Source organism: Strigops habroptila, chromosome 10 (assembly GCF_004027225.2).
Source record: "Strigops habroptila isolate Jane chromosome 10, bStrHab1.2.pri, whole genome shotgun sequence".
NCBI classification, from domain to species: Eukaryota; Metazoa; Chordata; class Aves; order Psittaciformes; family Psittacidae; genus Strigops; species Strigops habroptila.
In genome coordinates this window covers 8,083,753-8,096,337 of record NC_046359.1, presented here as the reverse complement: position 1 = coordinate 8,096,337, position 12,585 = coordinate 8,083,753, and the positions used below count along the sequence as shown (strand labels likewise).

The following is a 12,585-nucleotide window of genomic DNA, read 5'->3' as shown; positions in this document are numbered from 1 at the left end:
AAAAAAACAAAAACTAAAAAACACAAAACAAAAAAACCCAATACAACAACAAGAACAAACAAACAACAAAAAGCCCCAAAAAAACCCCAAACACAACCAACAAACTAAAACCAAAAAACCCCCAAAACACACCACAAAAAGACTCACCTACAGAACAAATAGCAGCACCATCTTGACAGCTGGAAGCTCCTCCTCTCTTTAATACTTTATGGCAGACATTGATATAATAATGCTTTTTCTCTATCTCCGAAAAGCTACTGTCCACAGCTTCCCAGTTCTGGGCTAACTCTGAAATACACAGGGTCATTAAGAACAAGTCATATGGTTTAATTGTTGTAGCCTCCTCTTCCCCATGCCAGAATGCCTTTTAGAGAAATAAAAACAAAACAAAAAACCCACAAAAAACCCCCACAAAAACACCACTCCCACAAACAAAAAACACACGGCACATTTAAAACCACTCCACTTAGGATGACAGCAACCAAGGCAGTCATGGATATAACCACTTTCATAAGGCACTCCCTCCTTTTGGGACAAAGGAAGTAAACTCCAGTACCCCAGACATTTACTAAGAAGAGCAAAAGCTTATTAATGTCCAACTAAAGGATTTCACTAGAGATGGCATGTAAGCTCAGGATGAAAGGAACTGAAAACTAGTTTTCACTGCTATACCTGAACTGCGGATCAGAGGTGACAAGTCATAGTGCTTTCTCTTATCAGTAACTCTGCAAAGGAGATCTTCTTTCTCTTTAACACATGCGTATTTTGTATCCCAAGTGAAAAAATAGGTGCAGTCCACTTCACCAGTAAACACTGGATTTCCTCTACCATCATTACCTTAACATTGAAGATGGATAAACAGATGTTAGGCTTCCAGTGGGGGAAGGGAAGAAAAGCAAGGAGACTTGAGAACTAGCAGTAAGCAAGGAAGATAAAAATCCTTTTGCTGCACAGGACTTGCGGTTGTGGTTTGTTTTGTTTGGGTTTTCAGGTTTTTTCTACTGTTGTCTAAGAAATGAGGCTTTTTTATACTTTAATATTCTTGATCGGTGTAAATTCAGAATAGCAGCACAAACAATCCTGCCAGCCACAGAAACTAGTGCCTACTCTAACAATATTTATTCCTTGTGTTGGCTGTGGCTCGCAGCACGCACTCCTTTGAACAGAAGGTGTACTCGCAAGCACAGAATCAAACCCTGAGCGGAGTCATCATAGCTTCTTACACTCACCTGCTGTTTCATTGCACTCAAAGTTTATGACTGTCATTCTCTGAAAGCCGGAACTACACGGATCCCCATTTGGATAAATTAGAGTGAGATCTCCATCAGAGTATCTGAATAAAAAGTCAGTTTTAGATAGAAAGATGGGATCAGACACAATCATACAGTGTTCTTTACTTCACAGAAGCCACATTCTTATTTGTTTATTAATTGTCTGTTTCAAAGGGAAAACAAATGCTTGTTCAACAATACTGACATTTCTACTGCAACAAAGGCTTGCAGCCACTGATTTTTCTGGTTATTTTAATGAATTTCTATGGCATTTAAAGCATGCTTTAAAGCTACTCTGTGGTGGAATATCTGTTCCCTTTAGTTTATTGCATGGCTATTTTTGCAGGTGAACAAAGTCATACTTCCTGAAAGATCACTTCAATAAGTCTGGTCATGTGCTTACAGACAGGATGTAGATCGTATCTAGGTGAATAATCTCTTCTTTGCAATCTCACACAAACTATTGTCCCCATATGCCACTTAGGAATCCTGAGTTTCTTAATAAAAAATAATTTTTAAGAAATATCACAAAATCCTGGACCTCACTAGTTTTGGATATGATTAATGCAGAGATGCCCTCTTGTTGAGGGCAGCTTCTAAAACATTTGATCCTGATGCCATTTTATATGCAAAACTCAAGGTGGGCAAGAGGAAGCACAGCACAATCTGCAGTTTTGACACCAAAGTCACTGAAACTTTCTTCCCTGTCCAGGCAATAGCATCTACCAACCTCATCTGCTCCTTCGTTTACTGATGCTACCCTGGTGTACTGTTAAAGTTTGCCTACAAATAACTGAGCAAAAATACTTGCATTTTGTGTCAAATATTGCTTACATAACAAATAAGGGCATCAAAGAAAGAAACAAAGATCAACCAATCAGACCAGTTAGCAGGGCTAAAGAGCCTTTACACACACCTTAGGGTTTGGTTCTGAAATCTTCCTGCCACTTTTTGCTGGTTATTCAAAGATTTTACTTGGCAAGATGAAGTGTATCCCGTGCTGTCCTTGCAGCTACCTGCAGTGGTTCTCCCACATACATTCAAGTAATAGTAATACTCCTCTTTGTCATCTTTGGCTAAATATGGTGTGACATAATCTGAATGAATAACAAAAAGAAAAGTGTTCTAATAAACAGCAGAACAGATGTAAAAACCCAGATATCTACAAAGGACACTTTTCCCCATCTCCAAACACGGAACCAGAAAACTGGCTAGTAACTCCAGCACAAAAAGTACAAAAATAGCGAGCTCACCTGGAAGCTGAATAAGTGGTTGTAAATCAATGGAGACATCATGTTGCTCATTAGTCAGAACACAGTTCTTACTCTCCAAGTAATCCCTGTGACAGGCATACTCAGTAACCCACTCAATTTCATACCGGCAATTTGTTTTTGCTGTGAGTTTGGGACCTGCACTCTGATACAGAAGTGAACAGAATTTAAATTACAAGTAGAGACTTCTTTGAAATATAATCTTTAAAGCAACAGTATCACATTCCTTTAGAGTCAGTAATGACTAATTTCATCTGTAATTTGCATAAGAGGTGCAAACATTGTCTGTGGCCTTTCAGAAACTGGTGCTGAGAAGAAATAAAACAGCTCTTATTAATCATGTGGCAAACTATTAAGATAAAATATCAGGCATTAGCAGGAGGACAGCAGAAGCAACAGTACTTTAAAAAGCACTTTTTTTTTTTTTTTAACATGTTGACAAATCAGAGAGATGTGATCCCAAATTGCTAAGCACAGCTTGAATTGTGTTTGCCTCAGAGGAGTCCTCAAAGAGGAGAGCAGAGATCAACTGTTCTCTAAAGGAAAAGCTGCCTCTTAAACACTGGTGGTTTAGCAGCTTTGATTCCCCCAGTCCAAATCAAGCCTGAACGACATTTGGGAATCCCTTAGCCAACAGTTCTGGTAGATGTTTTCTGCAGTGAATTTTTTTTTGCACCTTTGGTAGAAGGGGTAGTCTTGGTTTTCCTCTCTTTTAAGTGAAACATTTAGAAATCAACTTTGTTATGTAATTCTGTATTTCTGCCACCCACCTAAAACAACAGGCAGATACACATAAAAGTATCAGATAAGTTCCAGGAAGAAGAAACATTATTACTACTACTCTTACTACAAGTGGGCATAATTGCAGTGACGAATTACAAAGTGACAGCAGAGAAAGGCCTATGTTTGCTTCTGCAGCAAGAAGGGTGAAGTACAGTACCTATCTAGGTCAGATTATGGACAGCACATTAAAACCAAAAACTAGACAGACAAGAGTTCCTCCTTCACTAACCTACAACCAGAAGCATTACAATATGAAATGGAAGAGCATTAGCAATAACCTCTCTGGTCCAATTCAAGAAGTGTGGGTTGCTGAGATTATCCAGTATCACAGAGTGACCATCATACAGCATTCAAACTAGGCTAAAACCTTGTCCTGTAAAACTGACCTGCTGCTTAACACTAAAGATTTTAATTGAAGTTAAAAGGAGTTCAGGAGCCTGCTTTGTGACTGGCAGGCTTCTGCCATGCAACAACACCTATTAGCTATTTTTTTTCCTGAGGAAGGCCAGATTAATGAAGAAACCAGCCTGACTGATGATGGAAGAGTGCTCATTAGCAAGCAAAGCTCTGTGCCAAGGATTAACACTATACTAACTCTGTCCTATTCTCAGAGGACAGCTTTGAACTCAGAAAAGGGGAGCCAAATTCACCAAAACAAGAAAGAACACATCCCTGGGGAAATATTAGTTATTATTTCTTAAGTTTTAGAAGTGTTTTGAAGAGTATATTTAGGATCTCACACTCTTCATGGGCTGAATTTCTATTCTCTTCAGCCCTGAATAAAAATGAAAGATAATGCACACAAAAGTTAAAGACCAACCATTTAACACAAACTAAAACAGCAAAGTTACCTCTTCTCCCCTCTTTGATGGGCAAACAAAAGTGATCGTCACTGCTGGGTTATGGCCTAGGCAGAAGGGTGGCTTTTCTTCATCACTATATATTCTCTCATAACTCAATACCAGCCTAGAAATAGAAAATGGCAAACCAAAATACAAGTCAGATGCTGTGCACTGTACAGAAGAAGAAAGCTCTTGAAAGAACATCCACTCTTTGCTGGATACCCAGGCAGAACATATCGAAGTAGGCCTGCTCCTGAAAGCAACTTTTATGGAGGTCTTTATTCCTTTAATCTTACAGTTAACCAAAATAAAGATTAAAACAGTCGCAGCAAAACTACTTACTACAGCATCCTCTTGCACTCCAGTTAAGACTGCTGAATGCCTTGTAACCCGTACTGTAGCAAGAACTTGGCTGATAATTACAAGAATACTCCCAGCTTTGCTCCCAAACTGCTGGAGATCAGATGTGATAAACAGTCTTGTAACTTTTGGAAGTAATAACCACTCATGTTTACCACATTTCTATACCACCTCTGCCTCCAGAATTAAGAGCAAGACAAACTCATTAGCAAACTGACAGGAGCAAGGCAACTGGGACAAATCAGAGGAGGCAGGAGCTAGAGAATGAAACATGGTAACTACCTGACAGGGAGAGACAAACAGCAAGATGGCTTGGGATGGGTGAACTAGGAGATCAACACAACTAAGCATTACTGTTCTATGTAGTCTAACAGGCACGAGACAACAGCTCATACAAGGATAACAGGCTAGCTATACTTCTAACTGGCCTTTCTATACCTTTAGGACACAGATATACAATCATCATGCTCCCTTCTCAGGCCACCCTAGTCTGAGCATGTACAATGAATTTTCCTCAAGCAATTAAGAGCTCTTCAATCCTAACAGGGATAAGATAAAGTGCTTGCCAAGCACTTCTATAGAGTACTTGTTCCACTTAACTATGAGAACAAGCTTGTGCTTCCTCAGATATAAGCTTCTGCCTTGGTACAGAAGACCTCATCCATTTGTTTCATGCTGGAGGAAAGGCCCGGCAATGAAGGACTAAACTTCATTTGCAAACCAAAAGAAAACCCTCAACCTTATCTGACAGGCCAGAACCTTTGCCCTCCCAGTTATTAACCTGGTTTATTCTGCTTGTTTTCTTCAGCTTGCATCCGAGACAAAGAGTACAGCAGAAGTCAACGGGTACTGTTGACCCTACAGACAAGGTAAGCAGGCTCAGATAACCTGAAGCTCAGAAAGATCAGGATATTCAATAAGCCCTCTGAGCCACACGGGGTTGTTGTTGGGGGCCGGGGCTAGAGGGAGGAGTTGGTGATGGTTTTTTGTTTGGCTGGTTTTTTTTCTTTCAAGCTACACTTCCAGCACAAAAGGCAGCAAACAGAACAGAGGAAACAAGCATCAAGGAAACAGTTTTTCCCAGTCCCAGCTCTGCCACCACCAGGAACAATAAGCTTTGCATTGCTTATCTATTTCTTCTATTAAGAACTCATCAGCACAAAAATACAGAAGGACCACATCCATCCTTATTCTCAACTTCTGGGCAGTAGACTGAGCCAAATGCAGCACATAAACCCACAGAGCGCCAAATGCATTTACGCTGTGGGCCCTTAGACAGTAGGCAGATATGGTCAAATCTCAGCCTTCTGCTTGTGAGCAGACAGCAGCAACCATCTCTCACTTCTAAGAGTTTTGCAGTTCTGTAAAGATGAGTCTCTTAACGAAGAAGAAAACTTGATCTGTTATGGCAGTACAACAGGATGCCTGAAAGAGACTTTGCCCTGCCAATATTTGAAGACTTTTTTCTGCCAATGCTTCAAAATGGAAGTGGTATTCATGTTAGGTTTAAGAAGACTCATCTGTTACAGAGAATGCTTTTCCCAACCCAGACGACTGACAAGTGTTCACAGAAGTATCACCACAAAAATTACATACCTGTCTTTGTCATGAAGTTTCAGCTGTTCCTTTGGATGGCCAACATCATATGCCTGACCTTCATGTAACAAGCAGGCAGCACTGCCAGCAGGGCAGTTTCTGGTCTCTTCACCTGACCTTCCTGTTACAGAATGTAGGTAATAGTATATAAGACTCAGTTTCTAAATCCTGCTCTACCTGAAGTATCTTGCCATTTTATCTGTGGCTCACCATTCATTACTTTACCTTTTTCCAAAAATACCTTTAAAACAGGTTACATTAAAATATGAAACTGACAAGACAAAACCTGAAGTGCTTGTGATTGCTGCCCCACTTTTGGACAGCAAATTCATTCTTCCTGCCAAAGTAGCTGCAGCTAGTTACTAGTTGCTAGTACAGCTGCTGGATGCATAGGGCTTTGAGAACTTCTGAAGCATGCCAAGTATTTTGCTTCTTCCCCAACACCAAAATTATACTCAGAGATGAGTAACTCTTCTCACAAGGAAGTTGTTTTTTCCCCTCCTTTGTTTCTTGTAAACCATCTTATTCAAAGCTGTTAGCAAAAAGTTTCAGAGTAGTGGGATTTTTAAAAGAATAGACCTGCCACTAAAACTGGAAGTATTAAACCCTTAATAGGGACACAAAATAAATATTTAACTGCAGAGTGAAAACCACTGCAGGAGTATGCAGCTAAACCAGCCTTTTCAGCAAGTTTCAAATGAGTGATTTTGCTGGTTTAATTCCTTACGTATATATGTCCCAACTGACATGAAAGTGCTAGCTATGCACCGTTACTCACCCAAGCACCTAAACACTATTTTAGATGCATCTCAAGACATTTACCTGGAACTAAGCAACAGTCTGAATTGGAACTCAAAGTATTAAATTTAGAGTACATGAAGTGCTATAAACCATCTTGGTCCTATTTGGCAGCAAATAGAAGCAGCTACAAGACAAGCTGAGCTCTCCCACTCAGCCCTGCTTATGCCAACTTTTCTAACAGTACTTGCCCGTCTCCGAACACCTCAGTAATCAGAGAATAAAACTTGGCTTCACAGAGAGCAGCCTTCAAATCATCAAAAGTAGCTTGAAACAATAGTGCAAGTCCTAAAATACTGATCTCTGATCACAGGACAAACTCAACTGAGACACTGGAAAAGAACCACACTACTAAAAATTTATACACCGACACAGGTGACACAATCAAGCACTCATACCTAAGTCCCTGCAGATGTTTATGAATAAGGAATCATCATCAGAATCATCCACCAAGTAGTGTCCTGGAACTTGGATGAGAGGATTCAAGTCATGTTTCTTCAAATCTTCATCAAACACATAGCAAGGGACCTAGAACAACAACAAAAATATTACTTGCAATCCCTGCTGCATAAGAAGGGAGAAGTTATGAACAGGCATATATAAGGCCAAGTTCATACATGGAAAAGGTTTTTACTTCTGGAAGCTCAAATATTAAATCTAGATATGTTGACTAAAATGAGGCATCCAAAGTTAGACTGTTCTGCTCTAGCTCTTAGAGTTTTACTATAAACAACCACTCAGATCACAAAAGAGGATGAAAAGTCATTTAAAATTCTCAGCTCCACCAACTTCAACAGATGCTTTATATGCCTACAAAACTGTAAGCTTTATAGAGGTTGCTGGAATTCCTTCGGGGTGGGGGCAGGTGGTTAGAGCAAAATTGCCAGAAGATTAACTCCTGTGTGGACAGTACATAGATTACCTCTTTCACAGGTTTAAACAAGTCTTTCTTGCAAGCCACTGAGGTCCTCCATTCAAAATAGTGCACACATTCTGTTGCTGTCACAAATTCAGGAGTGCCCTATTTAAAGGAGAAAGAAATAATTATTTTGAAAACAGATTTTGGTTTTATTTTACAACTGTAGACAGCAAGAAGTTCATTCAAGTGATTAAGAAAAACAGAATACAGCATGTCAAAAGAACAAGGGCATACAGTTTCTTAGTAGCACTTGTTAAGTAACAGTTTGTTGGTAAACTCAGGAAGATGCAGTGTGCCAAATCCTTCTCAGTCTGCATATGCTCCAATTCTCAAATTAACATGTGTCACCCCTAATATGCAGTAATTGTACTACATCTTTTAGGAAAGCACTCACTATGCCAACTGATATTGGCAGAAGCACCAGTCACATCTAGTTACGAGAAAGGAAAACACCAATACAAACATGTATAAATAGGTGAAGAGCAAGGCAATGCATGGTTTACCTCTTCGCTGCCTGCAGAGAAGACTGATTAGCAGTCTCTTCTACTACATAGAAAGAGTATCTCTGACCTCAGCTGCTTATTTTTATAGGCCAATGTTACGCACACCTCTATCTATTCCAAGATGGAGGTTCTACCATGGTTCAGGGCTGGAAGTGTTACTGAATGTCTCTACTTACAGGAAGACAACAAACAGATTTTTCCACTCTCCCTCCATCACCTCAGCTAGAAGCACTACAGCATATTTAAACTGATTCCCTCCCTGTTTAACCTGCCATAAAAGTACTGAAAATAAGTTGTTCCAGACAGTATTACAAAATCCTTCTACTGTCACACGAAGAATAAGTGTTAAAACTACACTAGCTAGAAGAAGTTTGAAGATAATTATGATCTGTTTTTACAGAGTTTTACAGAGCAATAACTTTTAATTTAGTTTAAAGAGTCTTCTGCTGAAACAGAACAGGAAGCTCTGAAGTCTCTGCTGCACTGGCTCTGTGTTTGAATTGGCTACATTTCCAAGAGAGGGTGGATGCAATAGCATCATCAGTGCCAACTGCAGCACTAATAACTACTTATCTCTGGTACAGAAATATGTAAATGGACTACAGTCTGTACAGAATACCAAGCTGTGGTATCACTTAAGTGTATCGAAGGTGTAACTCCAACAGCACATGGAGGTGAACTGCATACACACACGCCCCAGGAACTTTTAGGGGAGCTCCATTCACACTTCAAGCAGATTCTCACAAACAGGTACTGCCTCAGAAGCCCAGTTGTACATGTAAGCACTGTTAGATCAATGATGTGCAGATAAAACCTAACGCTTACTGTTGTCAGCTATGCTGACCCATAGCAGAGGTCAGTCATTTTCTTCAATGCTGTTCTATTAAACAGCCATGCTAGGTCCACAGCTGGGGCACAGCCAACAATGAAACAATAGCTCTCATTGTTACAGCACCCTGTAAACTGTTGACTTTTTCCTCCACATCATGCTATTAAAATACTAGAGTGCAATCCCTGCAAAAACACTAAAGACCAGAAGAACCCGTGATGAGAGCCAAGATCCAGATCTGCAATTGTTTTCTACCAAGACTGAATTTTGAAAGCCACAATAGATCATGACCTTCACTTGATACTAAAATATAGCTGGCTCGTCCTTACACTGTGAAGCTCAGTAATTAGTATGTCCATGAGTACAGCATTCTCCTTAAAAAGCAAGTTAGAAGTACATGCCATTTCTAGTGAAGATAATAACACATGATTTAGACTTACCAGTGTCTTCCCACATAGGAAGTTAATGTTGCTTTGAATCTGATGCCGACTGCCTTGCTGCAAGCAGTTACGCGTAGTGTTGAGTTCCAGAAGAGTTTTAGAAACTTTATGCAAGCCTAAGTCACCTGGGGTTTATTTAAAAAAAAAAATAAAAATAGAGGGAGGTCATCATAATATAGTGCCTTCAAAGCAGCTCAACAGACAGGCTCCAATTTCAAGCACTGAGCAGCACAAGACATCCGAGCCCACCTGAAGACAGTCTGTGAACAGAGTACAACTGAAGACCTCCCTTGCAGTTCTTGAGATTTGGAAGACTAGATACAAATTAAGATAGTGTTTGACATCTCTAATCACACAAACTTTCTCTAAGTTTTTTAGCAAACACTTTGAATCTTCAGAAGCCCAGCAACATGTACCACTACAAACTCGTCACTGCCTTAGGAACAACAGCTAAGGGACTTCACCAGAAAACTGTCACCAACTAGTTAAAGCTGTAGAGCTTTTCATAAGAGAGGCCTTTGAGGTCTCAACGTCAACCCTGGTATGCCACAGTGACACCCAGTTAATGTTAGCCACAAGGCTTGCCTTGGATACAGACTGACTACTGTCACAGCATATGGCTTTAGGCCCTATCAAAGCTGGCAGCAACAAACAGAACCAATCCTACAGCTGTCACCCCTTGTATAACTGATATTTAAAAACAAAACCATTGTTTGCAGTGAAATGTTCTCCCTGAAAGAATGAAGAAGAGATATGATTAAGCCCGTATTTGAAGAGAGCTCACAACCCAGCAAAGTTTATCAGCTGGCAAATTGCCTTTCCCCATATCAAAGTCCTTCAGCTGCACTCAGCTCACAAGTAATCTCACATTAGCTAGATTGCTTGAGGACAAGCACGCGGCTCAGCTGTTTTAGGTAACTGGAATCTACACTGGGAGTCTACTGTCTAGACATGGATCAAAGAGTCATTTTTTAATTTTTTTTTGGACAAGCAAGAAGCTTGACAACCAACTCGTACGATTGCAACTCAGTGTGACGGTGCTAAAGCTCCAGTGCAACTACAGGCATCATGAAGTACGGTAGGCATCACCAAGTCTCAAGACTAACCATGAACAAGAACAAAACTTAGACAATGTGACTAATAAAACAAAGCAAAATTCAATGCTAATGTTAACTGAACTGCCTTGATTTCTAAAATTTTTGCAAGGTGGTTAAAAACATACCTTGCTTGAACAGGATTTGCGGCTTAACCCTTGAGAGTCAATTCAAACAGCCTCTGCAAGACTTAGTTATGATTGTTGCCAAATCCTTTTCCACCTAGTAGCAGGCAACAAAACACTCAAGGCTGCATACAGCGGAATATCTGATACTGCTCATGGTCATCACCCAGCTCTGTTCTTCCTTCCGCTTTCCACAAGAAGCATGGAACACAACCTACACTAGCCTCTAGGTCTCACACTTCCCTGGGGAAAACAGGCTTCCTCAAGCTCATTCAACCTGCCACGTTCCACTCCCTGTCAAAAAAGCATGTTAAAACGGATGTCCAGATGCTGCTTCCTTTTCTAATCCACAGGCAACTGAAGCCTCAAAAATATATGAGCCAAGACCCACATCGGCAGGAAATGAAATTCTTGCTGCACATTTTAAGAATGAGACACATTAACAGCATCAAGTGGTCTGAGATGTCACCCTCCTGAGAGTAGAGGATGCTCCTACATGTAATTGCAGTTTGAACTCAAATGTAACCCAACCAGTCACCCCAGAAAACTCTGGAGCTTGGATATACTGCACTGCATAAAAAAACAACATGAAGCCACAAACTGAAATACACTTTTATTCATGCACCCACTGATCTTATAAGCCTGGACCACAACGCTAGCAGTTTGTTTGAAAAGCACTGATTGTCCACAGCCTCAAACCAAAGCATCTCTACAGTTAATGGAGATGTATGGGGAGAATGAAAGCCATCTAGCTGCTCTGCATCTGCCTACAGGCAAGAATCATCCTCCTTTTCACCACCTTCTAGCAGTTCAAGCTCAAACATTTTTACTGAAGACTCATAGCTTCTCATAAGAGCTGTCTGCCAATAGAAGGCAAGATTGGCAAGCATGTTATATTCAGATCTGCAGGTACTAAAAGGCAGTCTGAAGAGATACTGCTCTTTAGAAAGCTATTGCTTTATTATATTAGAAGTTAACAGCGATTAGAAAACCTCTTCACCAGTATTCATATATTGCTGTTTCATTAGCTGAAGCACAGAAGCAACCTTGAAAGTGACAAACATCCACGAAAATAAGCACACAAATACTGTTCAGAGCACAAGATGCTTCTGACTGATGAAATCATGTGCAAGCACGTGTACAGGGATATGTCAGTTTCATATTTAGATCAGCATGAGAAGTCCACCACTCCTCAGAATACCAAGGACATCTGTGAACTACTGAAGCAGGCACCCGATTTGACAGGTGTAAGTGAAACAGAGTACTGCATGTAATTGACTTCCATTCTGTGTGTAACAACTTAAAGGTGACATCCCAGAAACTTAGCAATACTCCAAGATTGCATTACAGAGAGTAATCTGACTCTGAACAAAGAGCTGATGTTACATTAGGCTAGGTTATGGTACGGTTTAGAACTGTAACTCAAGCTTTATCCAGTGTTCAGTATCAAGCTTCGAACAAGGATATGCACTGTGCACAGTGCATATCCTGCCATGGGTAAACACACTTATTTCTACTTGCATAGTTTCACACTACATTATAGTTAACTAGATAGTAAGATAAGCCTCACTGTCCTGTGAAGTGATTATCTACAATCAGATCACATTTTCCCATATCTCCCCAGAAAAACTATAACAGAAAAAAAGTTTTACACTGTTCTGAGAAGGAAAAAAAACAAATCTTTGCTAACACGTCAAAGTTTGCAGTAGTTATAAGACCATCCATTATCATGACTGAACTACTTATGAGGAAAG

General features: G+C 40.1%; 1 protein-coding gene across 3 annotated transcripts in view; it reads right to left on the bottom strand.

Moving 5' to 3' along the window:
* IGF2R (insulin like growth factor 2 receptor) overlaps nucleotides 1-12,585 on the bottom strand; it is a 58,192-nt gene that overhangs the window by 36,770 nt on the left and 8,837 nt on the right. For all 3 annotated transcript variants that reach the window (XM_032920184.1, XM_032920186.1, XM_030498891.1), the window contains exons 3-12: nucleotides 9,613-9,737; nucleotides 7,844-7,942; nucleotides 7,320-7,449; nucleotides 6,124-6,244; nucleotides 4,177-4,291; nucleotides 2,525-2,687; nucleotides 2,188-2,368; nucleotides 1,230-1,333; nucleotides 673-837; nucleotides 148-288 (exon numbers count right to left, since the gene is read on the bottom strand). In XM_032920184.1, coding sequence (XP_032776075.1) covers nucleotides 148-288; nucleotides 673-837; nucleotides 1,230-1,333; nucleotides 2,188-2,368; nucleotides 2,525-2,687; nucleotides 4,177-4,291; nucleotides 6,124-6,244; nucleotides 7,320-7,449; nucleotides 7,844-7,942; nucleotides 9,613-9,737 — 1,344 coding nt within the window. The remainder of the gene's footprint in view (nucleotides 1-147; nucleotides 289-672; nucleotides 838-1,229; nucleotides 1,334-2,187; nucleotides 2,369-2,524; nucleotides 2,688-4,176; nucleotides 4,292-6,123; nucleotides 6,245-7,319; nucleotides 7,450-7,843; nucleotides 7,943-9,612; nucleotides 9,738-12,585) is intronic.